Here is a 27,846-nt window from a genome sequence, read left to right as displayed (position 1 = left end):
TGAGATGAAGTAATTATTTTGTCTACAATCAATATTTGGACTAAAGGACACATGCTACCTTCTACATCATATCCATGTTAGAGATCTTTTACAAAGAAAATAATATGATAGGTAGCATATATCCCTAAGTCTAAGATTGATTTATGATCCCGGGGCTTATAGAACACATCAGCTATAATGATCAATGTAGATGAACAGTAACAACAAAGGACCAGTATTTCGGGGAGGAATATCATGATTTATGAAAATTGGATTTCTTATTTTCAACACAAACAAAAAACAATTGCAATTAGAAAAAGAAAAAAAAATGAAAACTGTTTTTTGAAAACATCAGTCAGGACTTTTAACATACTTAATTGTGAAATATCATCAAAAGGTATGAAACTAATGTTTCGGGAGGAGGAACAGGGGGAAATGGAATAGCAAAATTAAAAAAGAACATAACAAACAAACAAACAACTGATTTTGGATAGCAGGGTTCGACACTAACACTAGTCGGCTAGTCCTGGACTAGTAGATTTCAGCAAGGACTAGTGAATCACCTAACCTAACTGGTCCTTTGGACTTGTGAAAAATATGATAATTAAATAAGAATATTCCTTTTTCAAATTTAGAAAACTGCTTTAAATACGATATATTGCATGATAATTGTCAAAAATTTTCAAAAACTTTTTTTTATGACAGCTATTTAAAGTCCCCTACAGTCAACTAACTTTGATATTTCGTGCTGTAGATCGCGATGTTTCCTTATCAGGAAATCTTGGACTTGGTTACATTGACGAAGGACTAGTAAGTAATCTATTCAAATATAGTCCTGTGGACTACCAAGCATACAAATTTAGTGTCTAAACCTGGAACTTTCCATTTTTTATGAGATTTGAGAAACCAATATAAGACCTTCCATTACTTTAATGAGCATTTGATAGCTAGCAATTAGCAATTGTGAGGAGTTCTGTGAATCTTATATATGAAACGGAAACAAATTCAGTGTAAAATTAAGATCTGTGTATCAAATATCCAAGATTTATTGCAAATATTTGTGCAAACAACATTTTCTAACACTGACTTGAAATCTAATGTATCAACATTTTGACTGCATGCAAGATTTTTCTTTTTTGACGTCAGAATCGTTTTGGAAGTCTGTGTCATCACAGTTGAAATAGTGGGAACATACTGTGAATCAAAGCTCCACTGGATGGTATTAACTCATTGAGTTGGAACATTTTAATTGTTTTATCTCGCCTCATTCACCCCTGAAATTTCAAAATGTGTCTTCAGGGGTGAAGGTGTTAAACATATGTTCATAACACAATTTAAGTAATGGGTGTTACGACACTGATAACAGGGGTCGGTAGGTGATGAAATGTATTTTTCTACGTATGAACTTACAAAATTGAGCAGATTTGTTTTTCTACCCATGAACAATAACAAGCAAGATTGGGTAAAACTAGAAAGAAAAAAATTAACGCAACAAATAAAACCTTACATAGGAATAAAAAAATATTGGCATGGGAATCAAACGAGACGTGCATTGGAATAACATAAAATTGGCATTTGAATCAAGCAAGATTAACCCTTTCATAAGACCATGTAGACCATAATAGACTCATCCATATCAATTTATGAAAGAGTCTATTTAAGTTACATAGGGGTGAAAGGGTTAAAATGGGAATCAAACAAAATCAACATGGGATCAAGCACGATTCACATGACAGTAGGACAAGTTTATAGTCAATTGCTTGCATCCACTTGCAAGACAATTCCTGAGGAAAATCAAACATTTGTCTTAGTTTTACTGAGCTTCTTGCGTCCCTGATTTACTGTAGTATCAAATACGATCGACTAGCTATATAGTAAACCAGGCCATTTTAAAAACTGCTTCATAAAGGACTGACCCAAGAAATATCAAGGAAACTTTAAACAAGAATTTAGAGGTAAACAATAGGATTAAGAGAAAGATAAGAAGATAAAAGAATACCATCTTTCTGATACCGAACAGTCACACATATCCAATATATACTTATGCTGCGCATATATCTTATAATTAAGGTCAGAATAATATAAAACTAAATATACTTCATTAAAAATGTCTTTACAATTTGTTTGAATCCTAAATGTTGATGAATTTTCCTTAGTCTCCATCTAATTCGTCTATGTGAAACATTTTCCTGCGCCGGAGCCATAGCGTTGTGACGTCAAAGGTAGCAAAACTGACGCCCACAGCTATAGGTCCTTTTACCCAGTTTATACTGAGGCCTTTGTACAGACCTCTTCGGAACCCCTCTTCCTTTACCACACGTTTAAATGTTTCAGTGACGCTCCGGTAGTCGTTTGAATGACCTGTTACACCTAAAATGGAAAAAAGTCAACTTAATTACTCCATCTTATATAAGAATCATGAGTTCTCTTCAGTGAAAAGACACACCATTTAACTTGTTTCCAAAAAAAATCTCTAAACATTCTAAACAATTATTATTAATAAGGCATTCAGTTGACACTAGCTATTTTTATTTGCAATTTCAGAAGTCAAATAGGATTTTTCACTGGTTTTTAAGAGACAAGCTGTCCTTTGTAACCCAAGAGTCAAAGCTCATGTTGGGAAGTCACAAATATACTTTCAAGGGAATAGGGAAAGCCCTGTGTGAAATTGAAAAACTGCTATCTGTAAATAGATATCCTTATCAGCAAACTAATAATTGCTGATCACATCGCTTTATGTGTTGGGACTGTTCTATTCCCTCTTTTTTCGTATTGCAGAGTTATTTGCTCTTGTGAGCAGGTATTGATTGTTATGTCATTAGTTGGTGTGAGAAAATTACGTCGTTTTCTCAAAAAATTATGACGTTACTCTCACAAACAAAAGACGTAACAATCAATACCTGCTCACAAGAGCCGATAACTCTGCAATACGCAAAGACAGAATTATCATTTTAAGGCCCTGTTCCTGTCCTAGACACTCCATCTAGAACTGTGGATATTATTTTAGAATGATCAAACTGCGTAATTGTTACAGTAAAGAGGCGAAAAACTAATCGAACAATCTAGTAACTGGATCCCCCTGAAGTTTCCCTCGTGATAGCTGGCACTCATTTGCAGTTTTATCTGGTACAGTGAATTATTAGAGACATTTGGGGACGAAAAGATCTCAATCTTTAAATATGTAGGTAAGAAGTCTGACTCGCTTGATTTAAACTGGTTTCTTCAATCAATGTTTTAAGGATGCCTGTCCAACTTCACTGTGTTTTTCCTATATGCAGTTACCTCCCCTTAACTTCCATTTGGATATAACTGTAGAACACTTGGGCCAGAACACTTCCATCGACTCAGTTGGTTAGAGCGATAGTAAAGCAGTCAAAAGATCAGGGTTCCAATCCAGGTCTACTGAAGGTCATAGGTCATGTGAACTTTTTGAAGCGAGTTCTTAAGGTCATTGGAGTGTATTGCTAAACGGAAATAGGAATTACATCCCTAGTTGAAAATCCAATGTAGGGAGACAGTATCACAATTCTAATGTTTAATATCAAACTGATGAATATTGTATGTTTATTATTGACAGAACAGTATGTTCTTTCACTATTAAAGTATTTCAAAGCAATCCAGGCATTAATTCAGTTGTTTTTTTATCAATGAGTCACATGTGTCCATTTTTCTGTACTTCAGGAAACCGGCTACCTATTTCACTACTGTGAAGTTTTTCAAGAACGATAACTCTTACATGCAATTACTATGTGTATATGGTTTTATTATAAAATGTCAATTTTTAAATCGTGTATAGAGAATTAATTTTACACAATTTCAGCATTTATTAAATTGATATACATTAATGCAATACTAATATNGGAAATTTTTCTTTACTTCAAAGCAATATAACTACAAAACTTGAAGAAATTCTACTGAGAAATGGTGACACAATCCTATTACCTTAACACACTGTTGTTGATAAAATTTTGTTTATTTCATCTTTATTATTTCTCATGAAAGTCTGCAAGGTATGCTTTTCTTTTCAGAAATGATTTCTCAAAACTATTTGCTGTGAGAAATGAGGTTCCAATACTTAATTATAGTTTTTGGTACAGAGATCCTTAAGCTGATCACAGTTCAGTTTCAAGGCTTCAATATCTTCAATTAGAACTTCAAACTATTTATTCTATTGTAACAGGAGAAAGGGAAATACGATAGTCAGATCGGAATTCGAACCCGGTACCCCCCGAACTCTAGACGGACACTCTACCAATTGAGCTACCTGTTGCCGACGATCAACTCAGTTCAGTTCCGCTACATTCCTTCCTTCTTTCTCCAAGTCTTCGCCCCCCGAAGACACAACTATTTACAACTCGGGTTCAGATGTCCCCTTGGCTTGCTAAGCATTCTACCAGTGCTTGAAACATGGGTTGGCAAGCTAGCCAATTTTGTAACAGGAGAAAGATAAATGCAACGGCCAGATTGGGGTTTGAGCCCGGGACCCTCCTAACTCTAGACAGACATTCTACCAATTGAGCTACCTGGTCAAATTCGCTGCGCCAGTCCAGTTCTGATATACTACCTTATGGTTTCATATCATAACCACTGCAAAGTGTTCAAACTTAGTGTTAAAACGATGGACAATCACCACGAATCATTTACTTCATAGATCAAGTTGTCTCTGAAGTTGTTTCTTATGATGCGTACTATTCAATGATAAACATAGGTAGTAGTTAGCGAAAAAGTTTTCTGTTAATTCATGATCATTAACCTGCGAAATTTCATAATGAACTATTCCATCCTTTGAATTGGAGGAGTTCAAATATGTCTTCAGGGGTGAATGAGTTAAACTAATTTACATTTTTTTTTTTTAATACAGACATTTCTTAATTTATGTTATAATTGTATCACTAAACAGTCTGGTCTATTGAAATTTCTGTCTATAAAGACATCTTTACTTCATAGACTGCATGAATTACATAGATACCAAAGTAAGAATATCATGAACCTTCTTTGACTCCTTAAACTTGACAGATGACCACCAAAACATAATTCTGTGTAGAACTCACCATTACCATACTACTCTGTATGGTGTCAATATGAACTAGACCAAATCTGGGGTTCACGAGATATCGTTAACACTACGACACCTAAAATCAATTGCAAATGGTCAATCTCATTGTCAGTTTTCAGTTGAGTCACCGACATCTTTAGCACTCAATATCCAGGGGTTACGCTCACTTTCGCTCTCTGCACCCCTGGACTATGTCGTAGCAAAATCTGGATATCGAGGATGCTGACAAAGCGATGACTATATTACATCCTCAATATTATACTGTTAACAGCCCTAAACTGAACTAGTCTAGATTTTAAAATAAGCAGTTTCTACTCTTTTTTTTTTTTTTTTGATACAGATAGGTTTACTTTTTCTAATTTTAATTCCTACTTGGCTATACACGTCTGCAGAATGTTGCTAACATGTTACCTGGCTATACACACCTGCGGAATGTTGCTAACATGTTACCTGGCTATACACACCTGCAGAATGTTGCTAACATGTTACCTGGCTATACACGTCTGCTGAATGTTGCTAACATGTTACCTGGCTATACACGTCTACGAAATGTTGCTAACATGTTACCTGGCTATACATGTCTGCGGAATGTTGCTAACATGTTACCTGGCTATACACGTCTGCAGAATGTTGCTAACATGTTACCTGGCTATACACACCTGCGGAATGTTGCTAACATGTTACCTGGCTATACACGTCTGCGGAATGTTGCTAACATGTTACCTGCAGTTTGCATCCTCCTCCGTATGATGTCCAGGGGATAGGAGGCAGACTGACTCAGAAGTCCAGCACATGCTCCAAAGCACAGACGTTCTCCTAAGGTCAGATCCTTCCCTTTGTTGTATTCTAAATATAATCACAAGAAATATGAAGGAGGTTAAGCTTGTGGATACAAAAAGCCAAACAAGGTTAACAGTTTACTCCACTTTATGGCCATTCCGTCCCTATAGGATTCATGGGTAGTAGGTACTTCAGGTCAAAAGAATGAAATTTCATGTCTAACATGATCCAAACTCTATGTAGAAATACAGAGACAAGTGGAAGGTGACAAGGAAATCCTTTATAATGTTGCACATATAAAACTCTGTGCTTAAAACAGATAATATGTTCTTAACTAATTCACCCCTTAAAACACATTTGAACCCTTCCAATTCAAAGGTTGGAATACTTCATTATGAAATTGCGGGGGTGAGTGAGTTAATAATTTTTGCTGTGACTATTAGAAGTCAAGATAGACTAATTGTTCAGAGCTATTCAGGAATTTGATGATAAGGAGAAATTGGTTAATTTTTGCAAGAAAATATCAAGGAATTCACCACCAAATTAAGAAAATTCACAAGAATAACAAAAATGCCTGGGAAAACGTGATGAAAGTTTACCTGCATGCCACTTCTTGAGAGTTTCGTATGTACAGAACCCGAGGCCGGAGTAGACCACGGAGCCATACAGTGTGGGAACAATACCGCGGTACAGCGTCCTCAGGCCCTCCTCTGCCTTAATCTTCAGGAACACTTCAAACAAGTTGTGGTATCTGCGTAATATTAAAAATCAGTCAAACTTTCATTAAAAGATCTTCAAAGATTCAAATTTCTCAATTCGTTGAACTGACGGCAAAGTCTGGATGTTTTCTTTAATAACACTACTGATATCTCATTTATAAATCAAACTTTTATGGGTCACATTTATTGCTGTTTCTAAGTTTAATCAAGGTCAGAAAATTGAAATGCCCGGGGTCATTTTAACACCTGAACACAGGGTTTCACATTAAGCAGAATTCTGCCTCAAATACCCCCATTTTCCATTCCAGAACCCATAAAAAACTTAACACATGTGTCCCATGACTCCCTGAAATGACAACTTCAAAAAATCTAGTCTGAAAATTTTAATTATGTATATGACTTTAAGTAATGAATACTTAAAAATAATCCTTTATGAGGACCCCAAATATTTATCTTGGACCCCGGTTTTCAATCTGTGACGGCCATTTAATTAAGATACACCTGTGTTTAGTAGTGACATGTAGTTTTGTCATACCTGTCCTTAGCTGTGACGTCCATATAATTAAGATACACCTGTGTTTAGTAGTGACATGTAGTTTTGACATACCTGTCCTTAGCTGTGACGGCCATTCGAGCTCGGACTAGATCTAAGGGATATGTCAGAGAGGAGGCGGTGACACCGGCCATAGAACCCACCATAAACCGTTTGATAGGCGGGAGGTGTCTACAAAAAAGTAATAAAGAAAACTGAAAAAAATGTGTTAAATCAGTATTATAATTGTGTCAGATTTTAATTGTACGTATGATTACAGTAGAGGGAATTTCCCTTTAGCTTAGTGGTAGAGCGTCCAACTAGGAACCTAGGGATCACAGGTTTGATCCCTGGTGGAAGCAAGTGTACAGTCACTACTCTCTTACCTGTAACAAATGGTGTCCATGGCCCTCCCTATGGTGAAAGGAGTTGTTGTTGTCTTCGAGGGCGAATGCATTTAAAAAGTGGGGAGTAGCATGGCAGATTTTAAATATTCAAAGGATTACGGTCGCCTTCTAGCTTTGCACTACAGGGAATTTCCCTTTTGCTCAGTGGTAGAGCATCCGAATAGGAACTTAGGGATCGCAGTTTAAATTTGATCCTTGGGTGAAGCACACTACTCTCTTCCCTGTAACAAATGATGTCCATGGCCCTCCCTATGGTGACAAAACCTTGGTTGTTGTGGTATTCGGGGGGCAAACACATTTAAAAAATGATGGGAGGGGGGGGGGGGGAAAGGTAGTGAAACTGTAAAAAGGATTACGGTCGCCTTCTAGCTTTGCACTACAGGGAATTTCCCTTTTGCTCAGTGGTAGAGCATCCGACTAGGAACCTAGGGATCACAGGTTAGATCCCCGGTGGAAGCACACTTCTCTCTTTCCTATTACATAATAAAGGTACATGATCTCAAAAATAAATCACACTCATGTGTAAGATAGAGGGCCTTCCTGTCTCCAAATCTCAAGATCCTAATCAGTCTTGCACTCTATTCAAACAAAAAATGCAGGTCTCCTGACAGAAACATTTAAACGGACACATTCATTAACCCTTCCACCCCTAAGTAACTTTAGTAAACTCTCCCATGTATTGATATGGATGAGTCTAGTATGGTCTACAGTGGTGAAAGGGTTAAAAGATCTAAAAAATCCTATTTTTCTGTTCTAAACACGTATGTTTTCTTTTATATAATCCAAGTATTCTTGAATATAATTCAACCTCTGTGGCCTAGTGTGGACAAGGTTACAACGGAAAATTACAAATTCTCCCATTACTACTGTATGCTTTTGTACCATGTCACATGTCAGCCATTTTTGAACCATTACACAAAATTGTGCACACATCAATTTACATTGTACTAGCAATATTTGGGGCGGTCATCATAATAAAGGTTGTAGATTCGTCTTGGGCCAACACATTGTAATCAAGATAACCCTTTCACCCCCACATAACTACAGTAGACTCTCCCATGCATTGATCTGGATGAATCCATTATGGTCTATAGTGGTGAAAGGGTTAAATAACACTACAAACATACTTGAATATAAGCAGACTTCTGCTTAGATGACAGATATAGTACACATTAACAGGTAAACATGCCTCTGCACATTTCACCGAGTCCATGCTATATCCAGGGAGGTTATGTTTATTTCAAACAATCTCTGACGACCGTAGCTAAATTGAATCCAATGCAAATAATGTCAACTACGCCAGTGTTTTATCTACCTTTTTCACAAAGTGAGTCATTTCCTGACATGTTCTGTAAAATTCACAAAGCGAGTCATTTCCTGACATGTTCTGTAAAATCCCCAAAGCGAGTCATTTCCCGACGTGTTCTGTAAAATTCCCAAAACGGGTCATTTCCCCGACGTGTTCAGTAAAATTCACAAAGAGAGTCATTTCCCGACACGTTCTGTAAAATTCACATAGCGAGTCATTTCCCTACATGTTCTGTAAAAGTCACAAAGCGAGTCATTTCCCGACATGTTCTGTAAAATTCACAAAGCGAGTCATTTCCCGATGTGTTTTGTAAAATTCACAAAGCGAGTCATTTCCCGACATGTTCTGTAAAATTCACAAAACGAGTCATTTCCCCGACGTGTTCTGTAAAATTCACAAAGCGAGTCATTTCCCGACATGTTCTATAAAATTCACAAAGCGAGTCATTTCCCGATGTGTTTTGTAAAATTCACAAAGCGATTCATTTCCTGACATGTTCTGTAAAATTCACAAAACGAGTCATTTCCCCGACGTGTTCTGTAAAATTCACAAAGAGAGTCATTTCCCGACATGTTCTGTAAAATTCACAAAGCTAGTCTTTTCCCGACATGTTCTGTAAAATTCACAACGCGAGTCATTTCCCGACATGTTCTGTAAAATTCCCAAAACGGGTCATTTCCCCGACGTGTTCTGTAAAATTCACAAATCGAGTCATTTCCCGACATGTTCTGTAAAATTCCCAAAACGAGTCATTTCCCCGACGTGTTCTGTAAAATTCACAAATCGAGTCATTTCCCGACATGTTCTGTAAAATTCCCAAAACGAGTCATTTCCCCGACGTGTTCAGTAAAATTCACAAAGCGAGTCATTTCCGGACATGTTCTGTAAAATTCACACAACGAGTCATTTCCCGACATGTTCTGTAAAATTCACAACGCGAGTCATTTCCCGACATGTTCTGTAAAATTCACAAAAAGAGTCATTTCCCCGACGTGTTCTGTAAAATTCACAAAGCGACTCATTTCCCGACATGTTCTGTAAAATTCCCAAAACGGGTCATTTCCCCGACGTGTTCTGTAAAATTCACAAATCGAGTCATTTCCCGACATGTTCTGTAAAATTCCCAAAACGGGTCATTTCCCCGACGTGTTCTGTAAAATTCACAAAGAGAGTCATTTCCCGACATGTTCTGTAAAATTCACAAAAAGAGTCATTTCCCCGACGTGTTCTGTAAAATTCACAAAGCGACTCATTTCCCGACATGTTCTGTAAAATTCTCAAAACGAGTCATTTCCCCGACGTGTTCAGTAAAATTCACAAAGCGAGTCATTTCCTGACATGTTCGGTAAAATTCACAAAACGAGTCATTTCCCGACATGTTCTGTAAAATTCTCAAAACGAGTCATTTCCCCGACGTGTTCAGTAAAATTCACAAAGCGAGTCATTTCCTGACATGTTCTGTAAAATTCACAAAGCGAGTCACTTCCCGACATGTTCTGTAAAATCATTGAGTCATCCTATGTAAAACAGATAATTAATTTTTAAATATCCAAGGAGGTGAATTGAAAAAATGTGAGTATTTGACTCATGACTCGCACGTAAATAAAACACTGACTACATACATGTTTACAGTTTATGTCGTAAAGTAAGGTAGCGTATCTCCTTAACCCTTTCACCCCTATGTAACTTTAGTAGACTCTACCATGCATTTATAGGGATGAGTCCATTATGGTCTACAGTGGTGAAAGGGTTAACAATCATTTATATCACATACTTTCTCTTGGAATTGCACATGAAGAACCGTTTGTACTGTTCGTGGGCGGTATACTGAATAGCTGCATAGGGGATAATTCTCGCCATCGTCGCTGAATTCCCTCTCCATAGCGCCAGGAATCCTTCATTCTTAAAAGTATTGCACAGGAACTGATACGCATCTCGCACAGAGAATTGTTTATTAGAAACTGCAAAAAAAAAGGATAAAAAATACACTAAAACATGTTTACATCCAATCCAAGGAGATAGAAGAATGACAAAACTTGTTTAATAGTTTGATTTTCTCCAAAAAGTATAGCACAGGAACATACGCATCTAGCACAGAATACGGTTTGTAAGAAACTGTGATAAAAAATAATAAAAAATACACTAAAACATGTTTATAAATATCAAATCCAAGGAGAGCGAAGAATTCATGACAAAACCTGTTCAAGAGTTGGATTTTTTGAAGCCAATTTCATACCAGTAGAAGAATAAAATATCATGTTCACAATAAGCATGCTTTTCATTCAAACTCAGAAAGTGTAGTGATATCATTTCCAATTTTACACTGATTTATATCTTATTACCTAACAGTACTCCTGTTTCAGCCCTTTCTCATTTAGAGCTAAAATGAGTTCCATTTTCTCCAGTTTGTTTAGCTGAGTTGAAAATATGAAAAGTATTTTTTTCAAATTTTCTGTCTTTTCTTGTATTTTATCAATTTAATAATATCATTCCATCAAAAAAAACCACGTGAACTTTCCAACTTTTTGAAGTTTTCAAGGGGAGATTATGCAAGCTAAGAATTAAGATTATAAATGGAATGTGTGATTTACACCCTAGGGAAAAAATAGCCCTTTAAAATGGCATCTTTTGAGCTGTTCTTTCAGATGAAACCATCAGATCTCAGAGAATACAAACAACTGAGCTAATTCACTGGTTGAAAATGCTCAATTTCGGGTCCAAAATAAGGGAGTCTCCCTCCAAAATAAGGAGAATTGGCAAGTATGAATTTCAAACTAAATGAACAATAACATTATTTGATTATTTCCTCTACATTTTTTAAATGAGCTGATTATGAAATAGAATTCAGAAAACATTTTTTTTGTTTTTGAAGACATGGTTTATGTTTCGTATTTACTCTGGAAGTGGATCTTTGTTCGGTCGAGGGGTGCGATGACAGTCTTGGCTACAGCTCCAGCCACTGCTCCGGCTATGAGAGACGTGATGATTTTGTTATGGTTTGGGACCTGTAAAAAAGATATAATTCATTTTTAACAATGTCAACAATCAGTTTTAAAGTCTATCTAAATTTAGCCACATTATCATTCTACAGCCATATGTATACAGTAGATGGCAATTGGCATTATTTACAATGTACACATACTCATGTATGTAATTACCCGGATAAGTGATTTTGTAATTTATCAGTAAAATTTCACGGTACAGTAAAACCTCATTATACTGCAGCCATTTTGCCAAATATTACTCAGGCATTCTAGAGGGGTTTGGTGATAAAATTCTAGAGGGGTTTGGTGATAAACTGAGGGAAAGATATAAAGGAATTCTTAAGAAATAGAGCAATTTGGACCGTGAAATATATTGGCGGTAAGTAAACGAGGTAGATAAAACGATAGACATTATATAGAGGTTCAAAATACTGTATTTTGAAAATCACTGGCAATAAATATGAAATGATGGCTAATTTTTTATCAAAAAGTTAATCTTACTCTAAATATGTGTTTGTAATGTAACACACTTAAACTGGAGGTGATTTTCACAAAAAAAAAAGATGCAAATGATCCTTGGATATTTTAATCGAAGACTCTTTCCTGTTTTAAAGCAAGCACTTCTTTACAACTGGACAACAGTATTTTATAACGGTGTTATTAATTCTTTGATCACAGAATAATCAATGAGATTCTTTTATTTAAGGTCAACTTTACATCAAACTTTCCCAAATCTTAACCAGAAAGGGAATGTCTGGCAAAAAAAAAAAAGAAAAAAAAAAAGTGTGATGAGTATAAAATGGAAAAAAACCCATTCTTTTTGTTACATGATCTAGAAATGTGAATGTTGTGAAGTCTAAAAATCTCGGCGCCCTATATATATATATTGCTGTCATAGAATACTCTGGGTGTCTATTCATTATCATTTTACGACATCACAAGTAGTCATATTACACAAGCTCATACACAATATATCTATATATATTTCCAACTTTTTGAAATTTAACGAAAATAAATATATATATATATATATATATCAGTTCTATCTTCTTGTAATATGATGTATATGTTCTAAACTTGTCCACATGACATGACATGGGTGTATATACTGAATACCACGTCCGATAATCATGTGATAAATACAATTTGATATATCTCAAGTTCTGTCAATAAGAAAATGCATGCAGGCACACAGCAATTTGCCATACTTGGCCGCATGATTGTGAAGTCTTGGAATGTCTGTGTAATGTTTTAGACTAGAGACACTGCATGTACCGTCAACTGTCTTATTATGTTACTCACACTGTTGACTGTCCTGTTTTGACAACTTATTATGTTACTCACACTGTTGACTGTCCTGTTTTGACAACTTNATTATGTTACTCACACTGCTGACTGTGCTGTTTTGACAACTTATTATGTTACTCACACTGCTGACTGTGCTGTTTTGACAACTTATTATGTTACTCACACTGCTGACTGTGCTGTTTTGACAACTTATTATGTTACTCACACTGCTGACTGTGCTGTTTTGACAACTTATTATGTTACTCACACTGCTGACTGTGCTGTTTTGACAACTTATTATGTTACTCACACTGCTGACTGTGCTGTTTTGACAACTTATTATGTTACTCACACTGCTGACTGTGCTGTTTTGACAACTTATTATGTTACTCACACTGCTGACTGTGCTGTTTTGACAACTTATTATGTTACTCACACTGCTGACTGTGCTGTTTTGACAACTTATTATGTTACTCACACTGCTGACTGTCCTGTTTTGACAACTTATTATGTTACTCACACTGCTGACTGTCCTGTTTTGACATTAAGGAAATCAAACTGGAATGAATATCTTACCTTTTGATTGATTCGATGTTCTTCATGATGATGATGTTCTTCATTCCCGTTACCATGGGAATTCGGTGAGGTAGTTTGGTCTACATTTGGGGAGCTGGCAAGGAGGCTGAGATTGGATTGGTTGAGGACGTCTGGGCGTAAATTTGTCTCTTCTACGGACACACCCATTCCTAACATTGAAACCCTAGAAAAAGAGGCAAACAAATTGTAGACTACAAGTGTATATTATGTGAAATAATCAATAAATAGGCCCGGCCTAGTCTGTCCATATGTGTATGTTTACGTCACACTTGAGTGAGAGAGTGTGACAAGTATGGACATCGAGCACCTGTCACTGTGCATGCCTCGCGAGTATTCTCGTAGGTGCATGTGCGGCCACATTTCCTCACACACCACAACCCCTCATCCTATCACTCACAGCTAGGGCACAAAGCGGGACGGTCGTGCACTACGAGCTGAGACCTACTGTAGCAAGACAGACTAACCTGGTGATACAACTGTATTTAGTGTTTCTTTTATCATTTGTGTCTGTTATCTATTTAATAACCTCTCTATTTGGATTCATTTAATTAATAATATATATTAAGACCTACACTTGCAGTCTATAAAGTAGCTAGACTAAAAGTATTTATATATATCGAAATTATAGGCTTCATATATCGAGAAGAAAGAAACGCAAGAACCCGAACAAAGCATTGTTTTCATGAATTGAAACAAGGAGCTTACAAAATAACAACTCTATGTCTTTGTTAGACATAAGTGGAACTGGACTGGGTTGAATGTCAGTGACACTGTAGCTCAATTGGTAGAGCATCAATCTAGAGTTTGAAAGGTCCCAAGATCATTCCAAGTCTGGACGTTGCATAAATTTCTCTTTCTCTTGTTACAAAATTGATGAGCTTGCTTTGCCAACCCTTGATTCAACCTGGGTTGTAAACAGTTGTGTGTTCAAGATTTCGAAAAAGAAGGGGGAATGTAGCAGAACTGGACTGGGTCAATCGTCAGCGACCAAGTAGCTCCAGGTTCGAAACCCGATCTAGCCATTGCGATGTATGCATCATAGTGTCATATGGGCACAAAAAAAAATCTTCTCTAGTGCATATGATTATAAGACAAAAGCAGGTTGGGTAGCACAGTGGACCGGATCATACACTAGACTTTCACCATTTAGACAAAGTACTGATCACCTGTATCACCACATGGATTCTACAGTTTCCTTCTATGATAACAATCCCTCGTATGCATGCTCCAATCCAGGCAAACAAGGACTAATAAATATAAGCTGGAAAAACTTGTTTCATAATTGTTGTAAGAAAAATAAAGTTTATTAATTTTATAAGCTCAAATTAAAGAAACTACACGGTCATGTCAGACAGAATGTATTTTTTTTATCTACAGGCCTGTAAACATGTCAAGGTATCAAGGTAACTCATTTCCAGCGGCCAATTGAAACCTGGCTTTTGAAACAACTGTGACCTCCAAACTTCAGGATAAGCATTCTGTACCTGGTCAAAGTTTGTCAGCCTCATCATGCTCATGGTGCCAAATTTAAAAGAGACCCTTATACAGTACCACCTTCAGGAATGTACGTTATACAATTACACTAGCCCGATGCCCGGGGCTAGTAGACTTTATATGTTGGAGGTAGTGAACATTTTTAATATTTATTTTGAAACTATAGGTCGGGTAACAGCTATAGTAGACTTTCTTCAGAATGAAACTGTGGGCTAGTACTTCAAATTTGAAATTGTACACCCCTGACCTTCTTTGGGTATATTTAGTTGGGCATCAAATGTCAATTATGTCAATTTAACACCGGTTTAATCACTATATGCTTCTAAAGGCGTATCCTTGTAGAACTTAGTTCATTGGTCCGGCAACACTAAAACAAGTAGGTGAAAACTGAGGTTCATGGTGCCAATGGATGTTAAGGCGTGACTTGAAAGAGTTAACACAAAGTGCGGATTTCACGTGCTCAGGTCAAGGAAAGGAACAATACATTGCCTAGACTGCTGTTGATATAAATTGACCATGGAGTTACATGTACATTTGGTTACAACATCCATAAACTTTATGGCGCCTTGGCATGGGCAGCCAACCATAGGACCAGTAGGTCAGACCAGAGGCGATCGGTCCTGCAATAGGTACTTCCAACTTTTCAAATATTAGAGACTCTGTGTCCAATGGTTTAGAGGAAACGAGTTAAAATAATATTGTCCAGTGTTGCCACGGTGTTCCGGGTCATTTTGGACGAAAAAACAATTGTCTGTTTTAGAAAAAAAATAAACAAATTAGAAAAAAGGTCAGACATTTTATAGTCTTACGCTCCTCATATAAACTAATGGAAAAATGGCCCATGCATCAACTTAACTTTTCAATATTTGGATTTTTTTTTTTGATGTTTGGGTCATTCAGATTTTTGGAGCCTGGCGATGAACTGTTTTGCCATGCTATATTACAGTAAGTTACAGCAATTATAACCTAATCAAAATTTAATAATAAGAAGCTTTTGACTGTCACCCTAACAAAGATACAATTCGAAGAAAAACAAATCTTTTCAGAAAGGTGAGGCGTTCAATGTTTCATAACTTTCATCAAAACATTATATAAACTGATAAAGGTTAAGTAGATGTGACCTACTGGTACTGTACATATGTCAGTCAATACACATCCTGACATACATTCGCAGTTATGATAACACTGACAAGAAGATACGTGCAGACACGGGCCGGCTTACCGACCTATATAATAGCCCTGCAACCATGCCGCTGGATCATGTTTACAAACTGACACAGCAAAATGTTGTCGTCTGTTTTCCGGCTTGCTGGAACATGTCTTTTAAATTGCATCAAACAAACTGGTAGAAAAGCTTACCTTTAGTGACTACATACTCTTTCCAACAGGAATTTTGATGAAACTATTTTCAATAAGCCTTTGCTTCAACAAAACATAATCAGAGTGTGCAAAATGTATGGACTGTTCAAGGTTTCAACTATGACACTTGGACCTCATGACATAGGAGTTATCTCCCTTAAAATATGCGGGATGAATGTCAGATAAAAAATATATTTGTATGCTTCATTAAAGAGAAAATTTCAATGTTATCGATTAAATAATTTTTGTTTTAACCTTTTACATACAGAGTATTTATATTATAAGAGTAGGATTTAATTCACAAGATGTCCCGCAGTAAATCACCGAAATAGCACCTGTCAAAATGGTGAGTTACACCTGAGATTGTAATGTGTTGTAAACAACTGCAATAATTGTTATTGTATAGAAATTAGAAAACAATGACATTTTAATATATTTATCTTTTCCGTTCCAGGCATATTCCTTCAGTCAAACAGATATAGATCGTAAGTATCAGCTATGAATATGATGTGCCACACCCTACCTTCTTACCTGGTTCTGTGTATTGTAAAATACAGGTAGTGTTTATTCGACCTGATTTTAAATTCACCGAGTTCTCACATCAATGGTTAAATGCCAGACACCTTTTCCTCAGGGCAAACCATTTTCAAAATTGCTGAAGGTCTGAACTATACAACTGTACAATAATACCTGAATTAAATGTAACAGGCCTACATGTATATTCTTATGCAATTTATTGGTAAATTTCTTCATGGCCATTAGATTATATATAGGTACATAGATATCTCGTTAGAAATTTTTGTATGATTCCTTGCCAATATTTTGGAAATTTCCATTTATCACTTTGACTAATATGTATCATTCATGTGTATTTACCAAGGGGCAGACATTAGATCCAAACTTGTTGCAACATTCATATATTACTAAGAGACCTAACGTCAGTGAAGGCAAATTCGTCACATTAGTAAGGGTTTCTGTTAATAATTCGACCAAATAGGCATGTATCAAAATGCCGACGAGCAACAATACAAAAGATTAGATTCGACTGAAACGCCTATAAATAAACATTGTTGTAAACACGCCTGAATGACGTCACGCAGCAACATTTGTGACGTCATCATGATGCAGGCCTTCTGTGGTTTTGCTCAAAGGTGCAGGCAGTTTCGCCACCTTCAAACATTTGACTAATTTACAAGTAATCTAAGTGTTTAAATGTAAAGAAAAATTTGTTTATGTTTTACAAGCCGTACTGATACAAACAGCTCCAAATGTGTGTGTGTAACAATGATTAACATTGAAATACGTGACTTTTCTTAGTTGTGATAGTTAGTTTTCGGTAACTTGAAGAAACTGATTAATGTTATTTGAGAAAGATGGCTGGTATCGGCTGAGATGATGTCAATTTACATGATACGCAATAAAGACTCAGTCCTTAACAAATATAAACTTCCAAATCACTGCCCAATATTATATTTTTCATCGGGTCAGGATGAGAGGGTCAAGGGCTTTCAACAATCCCCCCCCCCCCCNATTGTACAGCAGCACTTTCAGGCCAACAACCAATTCCTTTCACATTGCATGAAAATGGAAACTGACGAATTATCAAATCGCGGATCTTTCCGATCGTCATTTCCATAAACACGCAGTGGATCATCAGTACATTGTACATGTACCAAAGTACACTTGTAGAAAAAAACAATTTACTTGCATTAACTGCAAATAGTGTTAAGATATGGGTGTTTTCATGTGTATGTAATACATTTATACTTAAAATAACAACCAACTGGCCTCAGATTAATGAGTTTAGTTAACGAGATGTCTGTTGCACAGACAAAAAATTTAAGATTTGTTCTGTTACAAGATATTTCATAACTGTTTTGAACAAAAGTATAGCTTTTCCCTTCTTATACCTCTTCTTGTCAAAATATTTGAAGGCTTTAACTGTGTTGAAGACTATGGTGACGTTATTTACGTCACATCTTATGTATTATGACGTCATATGGCATTTTCGTCACAGGGTTGCAAATTTGGGTGCATGGCGAATTTGCCTGCACTAATGTTATATCAATGTGTCAGATTTTAATGGTACATAGGATAAAGGTTTGCTTTAGGCTAGAGTGAATCTCCCTTTAGCTCAGTGGTAGAGCTCGTGTCCGACTAGGAAGTATGGGATCGCATGTTCGATCCCCGGTCAGGAAGCTGCCATGATGATGATACTATTATATTCTCTTTCCTGTTACAAATAGTATTTGAAAATACTTGACCTACTTTCAAAGTCAACTGTGTCAAATATGTCATAATCGAAAGGCATAAAATTATAAGATTTGGCTGGTAGCTTTTTGGGATGGAGCTAACAAAGTTTGAGAAGGAAAATGACATTGACCTACTTACAAGGTCAGAGGGAAAAATTATGTCAAAACAACTTCTGAAGAAGAACCAAAAAGCATAGAATCTTATTTGTTTCAACAGATTGAGCCGACAAAGTTTGCGAGGGAAATATTTGTAGTGCAATATAATATTTAATGAGAATATTTTGCTATGACTGCTTAAATATTCAGGTGAGCGATACAGGCCCTCTTGGACCTCTTGTTGTAAGAAAATACTAAAAGTGAAGAAATCGGCCAATAACAACATGGTATATCTTGAATGGAGATGGTTACCTCTAGTTTTGATGAGAAAAATTAGAATGATAAAATATTGGTTTCAGATCTTAAAATCTTAAAATTGTATTATATCCACTTCCTATAGATTTTTATTACAATGTTGTAGTAGAAATGATTTCAACTGGGCTATAGCAGTAAGAGATGAATTATATAATCTAGGTCTTAGTGATGTTTAGTTAAATCCATGTACATGTATTTCTCAGCAAAATTTGTTATTACCATTGATAAAACAAAGATTTTTTTATCAAGACATTCAATTCCTAAGGACCACAGTGGAAAACTCTCCAAAATGTTTATTGTACAAACCTGTAATAGATTTTGGAGAATCATTACAATTTCAATTACAATTTCACCTCGCAAAATTGTAAAATTGAGATTCCTACCTAACGGTCTTGGGGCCAGGGCGGGCCCCAAAGGGAAAATTAACCAATATTTCAAAAATCTTCTTCTCCAGACTCAGAGGTACTACAGCTTTTTTCTCTTCATGAAATGAAAGATCATCAGGGGCTTTATTTAAATTGTAAATTTCAGGACCCCCGATCTATCCGTTCTCCCTTGGGGAGGGGGTAAACTTTACTATAGTTTATATAGGGAAATAACACTTTTGGGTATATTTTGACAACTTTCTGTAGGAAATTATTCTTACTTGGTGAGAATTATCCTTGGAGGAAGATGGTTTCAAACTGTAAAATTGAGATTCCTACCCCAACCCCCTGAGCCCAGAGTTATTAAAGAATTGTGTCTACTAGGAAAATTCATCTATGAGGCAAACAAATTAAAGGTATTATAATGGAATATGATTGTCTTCATTCTCTGTACATCATTGTCCATGATTTGTGTATAATATGTAGTGTATACTGATGGGCCAATGGCCTAAAGTTCGAATAAAACTTAAAACTTAAAAACTAGAACCCTGGTTTTGGTGTTCGAGGGTGAACACATTTAAAATGGGGGAAGTAATGTGGCAGATTTTAACTGTACATTAGATTTAAGGGGATTGATGGTCTGGTTGGTATATATTTCAGGCTTCAAGGAGTGTTTTTTCTACTATGCGCGGAAGGGAAACATCGCGAGTAAGGAGGAGCTGGGATACATCATGCAGTCCCTGGGATACAGCCCCACCCCTGAGGAGGTCACCAAGTACTTTACAACCTACAGCAAAAGTAAGACGACTGTTTAAAATTCTGTTTGGTCAATATACTTTACAAGGATTTAACTCATTCACCCCTGATATCTCATAATGAACTATTCCAATTTTTGAATTGGATACAGCCCCACCCCTGAGGAGGTCACCAAGTACTTTACAACCTACAGCAAAAGTAAGACGACTGTTTAAAATTCTGTTTGATGTTTTACAATGATTTAACTCATTCACCCCTGATATCTCATAATGAACTATTCCAACCTTTGAATTGGAAGAGTTCAAATGTTTCTTCAGGGGTGAACAAGTTAATAGGAAACCCTCTGCTGGCTTAAGTTCTTCTAATTAAATACCCTCTTTTAAGGAAGCAGAAAAAACTAACAGTGGTCTGTTGCTCCCTATGTAACATTATATAGGAATCTTCACCTGATCTTTTCTCTCTTGCCAACTATTTGTTTCAGCAAATGATGTGGTAATATTTGTTCGGCTCTTTTCATCAGTGGACACCAATGGCTTAAAGAGAATCTATTGTGTCTTCTGTGTGATTTAACCCTTTCACCACTGTAGACCATAATGGACTCTGCCAAATCAATGCTTGGTTGAGTCTACTAAAGTTACATAGGGGTGAAAGGGTTAAATTGAGAAATCTCAACCTGCAGTTAAGCTGAATGCCCAAAACAAGGATTGTAATTTCTCTCTGTATCACAGAGGAGTTATGGATTATTTTTCTCCCATACCTTTTTTGTTTCCTACCATTGTAATCGATAAATGGAATCAAATATGGCAAACCAATCAATTTTTAGATTATAATTGATCATAACCCTCATCACAAATATTTTCTCTATCAAGAAAGGGAATGCATCTGAAATTTGTTTTTTTTTTAATTTTAATAAAATGTGGGTGAACATTAAGCCACATTAAATATTGAAGTTGACGTTTGTCTTTTACTTTTACGTTTGTTCGATGCTTTTATTTTGCATTTGTTTTTGTCGACCATTTGTTGGCCCTTATGACCTCTCCTGTGTTGATGACCTCCTCGCTAAGCATGCAATATTAATTATAATAACATGTGAAGTGTGGGAGAAATTGTTCCATAATTATTTTGTAGCTCTACATAAAATCCAGAACAAACATGTTAACATTGGTTACTGACTTTCTATCTCCAGACAGCAACAACATTGACTTCGCCTCGTTTCTTGAGGCCATGCACGACCATTCGAAGGTAGAAAATGTGGACAAGGAGCTGCTGAACGCGTTTGTGGCTCATGACCAGGAAAAGCGAGGTTATGTGCAGGCAAGCGAAGTCCGTAATATCCTCATGAAGATTGGGGTGAAGCTGTCTCGGGGTGAAGGTCAGTCTGTGATTGTATATAAGTTTCACTAATTAAATGATGAAAACATGTCGCAGTTATTAATTTGCACTCATTTCCGTGTGTGTATTAACTCATTTACCCCTGAAGACACATTTGAACTCTTCCAATTCAAAGGTAGGTATAGTTCATTATGAAATTTCAGGGGTGAATGAGTTAAAGATAGAGTAGTCCAGGGTAAGGAAGGGGTGTAAGAAATGTCTATCCTATTAAATATGATGTGATGTCACAATTGCTTCATTTACCCCTGAAGACACATTTGAACTATTCCAATTCAAAGGTAGGTATAGTTCATTATGAAATTTCAGGGGTGAATGAGTTAAAGATAGAGTAGTCCAGGGTAAGGAAGGGGTGTAAGAAATGTCTATCCTATTAAATATGATGTGATGTCACAATTGCTCAACAATGACGTGACATCACATATTTGGAAAAGTCTGATACCACAATGCAGAAAAGGTGACCTGATGAAAGCTAAACCTGTTACAATATATTGACTGTAGAAATTAGAAAGATGAGATTATTTTTTCGTACATGTTCAAACTAAACGGCGCGTCTTCCGAATCTATTTGACAGGAACTGCATATGTCATAAATATTTGGGAATTTTCACCCTGTCAAACTTTTGCCTGTGAATTACAAATTCTTCCAGTGTTAATACGCCTTTCAAATTAATTAAGTATGTAAATTATGGTGTTGACTTACCTGGTATGTTCGATATATAGCCTGAGTAACTGTGTTTCCTGTAACAAATAATAAAGTAACTGTGTTTCCTGTAACAAATAATAAAAGTAACTGTGTTTCCTGTAACAAATACTAAAGTAACTGTGTTTCCTGTAACAAATAATAAAGTAACTGTGTTTCCTGTAACAAATAATAAAGTAACTGTGTTTCCTGTAACAAATACTAAAGTAACTGTGTTTCCTGTAACAAATACTAAAGTAACTGTGTTTCCTGTAACAAATACTAAAGTAACTGTGTTTCCTGTAACAAATACTAAAGTAACTGTGTTTCCTGTAACAAATACTAAAGTAACTGTGTTTCCTGTAACAAATACTAAAGTAACTGTGTTTCCTGTAACAAATACTAAAGTAACTGTGTTTCCTGTAACAAATACTAAAGTAACTGTGTTTCCTGTAACAAATACTAAAGTAACTGTGTTTGCTGTAACAAATACTAAAGTAACTGTGTTTCCTGTAACAGATAATAAAGTAACTGTGTTTCCTGTAACAGATAATAAAGTAACTGTGTTTCCTGTAACAGATAATAAAGTAACTGTGTTTCCTGTAACAAATAATAAAGTAACTGTGTTTCCTGTAACAAATAATAAAGTAACTGTGTTTCCTGTAACAAATATAAAGTAACTGTGTTTGCTGTAACAAATACTAAAGTAACTGTGTTTCCTGTAACAAATAATAAAGTAACTGTGTTTCCTGTAACAGCTGCGATCATTGTTTTCTGAGCTTTGTTCTTGTCTTTTACAGTGGATGCATTATTCCGGGAAACGAAGGTGGCACCTGGAGGCCAGATCCGTTACCATGAATTTCTGAAGACTCTCCTAATGCCTGTGCCTGACTACTGACCAATCAAAAGCCGTGTTATATAAGAAAGAAACTGAAGGGATGTTAACCTGTTGAAAATTTATAGAAAATACTTGACAAAGTGGAAGTATTTCTACAGTTTTCAAGAAATCAATACGATTTTTTGTCTCTTGAAAAAACTGGTACCCTGGATGGTTTGTTGCATCTTTCAAGAAATTGGCAAGTTCAGCTAAATTGTGCAAAATATGCTAAACCCATCTATTAAAGTGTTAAATTTTCAATATGTGAACATGTACGACAGTCACAATTCTATGCAAATAATTTTCTGGGATAATTAATCAAAAGTGTATGTCCCGGGGTGGAAGTTGAAGATGACTTGCTATTCAAAGTAAAGTATGAATGTTGGACTGGGGCCTGACTGGGTCATGCCAGTAAAAAAGTTTATAATACATAACTACAGCTTTTGGCAGTGGTACAGATTTCCTTATATGAAAACACCATTGATTGAAAAGTTGGAAGTTGATAATGTTCAGAAGCATACAGCTTATAATATGCCTGTTGATGCCAAAATCTCATTTGTACTTTATCATTCCAAATAAGTTTTATGTTGATTGAATATAGTTATTGTTTACATCCAGTGAAATGGATGTTTATCATTCCAACCTAGTTTTACGTGTCTTAGAATCCATTTTGTCCCTCAAATACTTACCACATAGTATACACTGAAATCCAAAGCAAACATTTACTGACGCGGTGTAGTTTTGAAGATTGTTTATCTTCAGTGAAATAGGTATATGTAAATCAACGTGTTAGTTTACAAGTCTCACTTGTAGTCAGAAGTCTATCAATATTTTGGAAAATGTCAGATTTCTTGGCTTCACCTTTAACTCATTCACCCCTGAAGACACATTTGAGCTCTTCCAATTAAAAGGTTGGGAAAGTTCATAAGGAAAGTTCAGGGGTGAATGAGTGAAGTGATGTTTCAGCCTTGACATAGTATCTGTAGTCACTTCACATTGACAGAAACACTTAATTCTTGTTTAATTGTATGACTAGATCAGAGAATCTCACTTGGTAATCACGCAAGGATCAAATGATAAGTGCACCTGTGTAGCTGCCCTGTTGTCTGTTTTTATACCAAAAGTTTTTGTAATGATCATGATAGTTATTGTATGAAATTATTATAGATTGGTTGTAGAAAACCCAAAGATCACCAACCGCCATCTCATTAAAAGAAAATGTCAATATACAGTGAAACCTTGTTATACTGCCAACATTTTCGCAAAAAGATTTTACCATTTTAAAAGTTTTTTTGTTTCTCCTAAAGGGAAAAACTAGAAAAGGTTTTATGAGAAAGGGAAAATCCATGTAAAACACCGTTAACTCACCGTTGTCGACGTCATACCATTAGTCTACGACTACTACTGACGCATCTACTGGTGTTACTGGTACACACTCCCGGTCTAGTGAGTCGGCAAATGATATGAGGGTCGTTATATCAAGGTTTCACTGTCTTACCACGATGGATGGTTTTGAATACTTGTTAGTGATACCGTATGTGAAGTTGTTTGTAAGAGAGAGGACTGAACAACGATCTAAGAGTTGTGGCTGGAATGATGAGCTTGAAAAGTTACGAGCATTTCTGACAGTTCAAATTTAATCTCAGCTTATTTCATAAATATAGATAGATGTATTTGATGAAGATTTGGTGAAGGTTTCAGTATCTTCCGCTACGCTTCTAAAGTTCTAAAGTTCTCGAGCATGGTCAATTTTTTATTTTTATTTTTCAAAAATAATGAATTTGCATGTGAATAGGAGCTTTAATTTTGCATCAATGGTTCCTTGGTTGTGCTTTGAAATTAGGCCTGTCGTCTGTTCAGCTATGCCTAAAAAATGTTGTTTTCATTATTGCTCTTTTTAATTTAGAGAATGTGTTCCTTAAAAATTTGTAATTGTTATCGTTACATATATATATATGATATAATATGATATACATAATATTTCATGTAAATGATTTTTTATGACATCACACTGTTTAAGCATGTTGCTAGATTTTCAAAGTTTCTAGAACTGTAAGGACCTGTACAGTCACTCATATTGTTTAACCATGACCTGAAGAATATTACATAAGTGACGTACCATTTGCTATCAAAAATTTGAAAAAAAAGTCAAGAATTCTTCATTAAAGACAGAACATGGTTATGTGAAGAATTTCATCAATCTTGCATGAAATGGGAAAAAAATGAAGATTCTTTCCAGTAAATACAGAAGGAAACAAGTTTTAATAGGTATAATTAAGGTGTCAAAAATTCTGCCTTCTTCGCTAATTGTCTCCATTGTGATGTCATAACATAATCTGGATGTCTGTTGGAACATTTCCTCACCATTTTTCTGGCATCACTATGATATGTTTTATACTACATGAGTCTGTATATACAAAATAAAGGCCATTGTTGTAGTCACTGAATTATTTAGTAATCATGTGATAAGTTATACATATGATACACATTTTATATTTTTTGTTTATTAAATGCAAACTTTACTAAAATATTCCAATAAAATACACATCAATGTTTATCAAAGTGTTACCGTCTACATCTATGAAACAAAAAGTTTATTTTGACCTTTCGTCAAGCATGGTGTTGTGATTGTTAAATTTCAATTAAATGACATGTTGACATCTTGTATGATAAAAAAAAATCAACAGCAATTAGTCCTCAATTAGTACAAGGTACAAGCTACCATTATATACACAAGTTATTTTTGTTTGGGGTTATCTCCCCTTAATAATAAAAGTAAACATAATTTAACAGCAATGTTATTGTAGCAAATTCTGTGCTGACGTTGGAGCACAAAGGTGGTCTCTGGGCCCGTATTCATGAAACCGTTCTCATGCTCAAGCATGGATTCTGTGCTCAAACCCTCTTTCTTGTACTGTGCTTAAGGTAATAGGATTGTGTCACCATTTCTGAGTAGAATTTCTTCAAATTTTGTAGTTATGTTGCTTTGAAGTTAAGAAAATGTTCTGCTCCCAAAAAATATAGGTTGTCAGAATTTTCAGGATTTTAAATGGAAATTTATGTAAAAAGGAGTGAATTTTGAAGAAAACAAATTAAAAACACAATTGTTTGTAAAATAATGTCAAAAAAAATGATACTGCCATAGATTAGTATTGCATTAATGTATATCAATTTATTAAATGCTGAAATTGTGTAAAATAAATGATCTATTAACGATTAGAAATTGACACTTTATAATAAAACCATATACACATAGTAATTGCATGTAAGAGTGAGTTAACACACTGTTCTGTCAATAATAAACATACAATATTCATCAGTTTGATATTAAACATTAGAATATGGGGAAATTGTGATACTTCCTATTTCCGTTTATCAGGTCAAATGACCAAAAAGTCGAATGTAAACATTGAAAACAGTGTTCAGCTTTACTAAATTCTCTTCAAAAGGTTTTGAAGTCATCGACAACAAGTTAATACGGGACCAAGAATGAAGGCTTGAGCACAAAATTTGCGCATGAGCATGAGAATGGTCTTATGAATACGGGCCCTGATGTTGAATTGTCGTAAATACACAGCAGAACCTGTCTAAACTGAATCCTGAGTAAAACAGAATCTAGCGTAAAACCTGACTTCCTCAACCTGAACTTTAATACAAATACACAATCAACACTGATCACTCGTAAGTTGTTGTTCTGTATTGCTTTGCTCATCCCAGGTGAAATTATGTTGGAGATGTGCTCCAGACAAGTGGTATCTCGGATATTTTGCACTTTTACACAGGGTCAAAGGGCAAAGTGTAGGTCACAGTGACCTGCATTGTGCATTTTTGCAAAACACTCCACTTTTCAAATGTGTACCAGATTCCCTAGTTTTATGATACACTGTGAACTACATTTTGACCTTTGACCTTTAATTCAAAGATAATACTCTCCAGACAAGCGATAATCTCACATATTTTGTCCATTCAATGAAGGTCTAACGATGAAAATCCACCATCCCAAAAGATTACAAGCTTACAGCGTTTGATGATCCCGAGGTTAAATATACAGACATTTCCACAGATGGAGGGCATCAACTTTACCACATCCCTGGCCACAATGTGACGGGGGCGTAATATTTTATGTGGAAGATGAGGACAGAAGAAACGCTACCCATCAGCTCAGATATTCTATAGCATCTGACATTTATCTCCATAGCTAGTCTCGCATTCAAATAAGTGTCATGTTATTACAAGAGCCCCTTTCCATTCTAGACATATGTTGTTAGGAAATGTGGTGTTTTACGCTTTATATTAAACACCACTTTGTGAGACACAAGCGTTTTTCCATGTTTTAGAAAACTAGAGAACAATATTGGAATTCTACCTTGGAATGTGACAGTTATGACACTTTTAGATACTAAGTGACTCACTACACGTTTGTCATCTTCAGTGCTCTGACCAATTTCACAAGCACCTTGGAATTTATTACAGTGAATAGGGTACACATTAAACATGAACTTGATTAGTTTTTAATTACATTCACTGCAGCTCTGGAAATATTTGCTTTATGTAGTCTGGCATTCTTATCTGTAAGAGTTCTCTCCCCTGGCTTACTCATTATGGTCGAGTT

General features: G+C 35.7%; 2 protein-coding genes across 4 annotated transcripts; one reads left to right on the top strand and one right to left on the bottom strand.

Annotated features, from left to right (window-relative positions):
- Positions 1 to 605: 605 nt before the first annotated feature.
- LOC110451460 (mitochondrial coenzyme A transporter SLC25A42-like) lies at positions 606 to 17,194 on the bottom strand. 3 transcript variants are annotated; one of them, XM_021499492.1, is made up of 8 exons: positions 17,035 to 17,194; positions 13,630 to 13,813; positions 11,679 to 11,787; positions 10,557 to 10,743; positions 7,142 to 7,258; positions 6,415 to 6,566; positions 5,759 to 5,881; positions 606 to 2,349 (listed from the first exon to the last, which is right to left on the bottom strand). In XM_021499492.1, exons 2-8 carry the CDS (start codon positions 13,804 to 13,806, stop codon positions 2,132 to 2,134), a joined length of 1,083 nt encoding a protein of 360 aa, XP_021355167.1. In that variant the 5' UTR covers positions 13,807 to 13,813; positions 17,035 to 17,194; the 3' UTR covers positions 606 to 2,131. The 3 variants fall into 3 exon arrangements, with proteins under 3 accessions (XP_021355167.1, XP_021355166.1, XP_021355168.1); XM_021499491.1 differs by lacking the exon at positions 17,035 to 17,194 and adding an exon at positions 16,504 to 16,653; XM_021499493.1 differs by lacking the exon at positions 17,035 to 17,194 and adding an exon at positions 16,270 to 16,327.
- Positions 16,811 to 25,791, top strand: LOC110451461 (calmodulin-like protein 4). The gene is made up of 5 exons (XM_021499494.1): positions 16,811 to 16,849; positions 16,958 to 16,988; positions 20,192 to 20,329; positions 21,474 to 21,659; positions 23,158 to 25,791. The coding sequence occupies exons 1-5, from the start codon at positions 16,847 to 16,849 to the stop codon at positions 23,253 to 23,255; spliced, it is 456 nt and encodes a 151-aa protein (XP_021355169.1). The 5' UTR covers positions 16,811 to 16,846; the 3' UTR covers positions 23,256 to 25,791.
- Positions 25,792 to 27,846: the final 2,055 nt, after the last annotated feature.

The sequence above is a fragment of the Mizuhopecten yessoensis genome, unplaced genomic scaffold (assembly GCF_002113885.1).
Source record: "Mizuhopecten yessoensis strain PY_sf001 unplaced genomic scaffold, ASM211388v2 scaffold6045, whole genome shotgun sequence".
In the NCBI taxonomy this organism is placed as follows: Eukaryota; Metazoa; Mollusca; class Bivalvia; order Pectinida; family Pectinidae; genus Mizuhopecten; species Mizuhopecten yessoensis.
The sequence above is the reverse complement of the archived record's forward strand: the minus strand, read 5'-3'. Positions and strand labels throughout refer to the sequence as shown.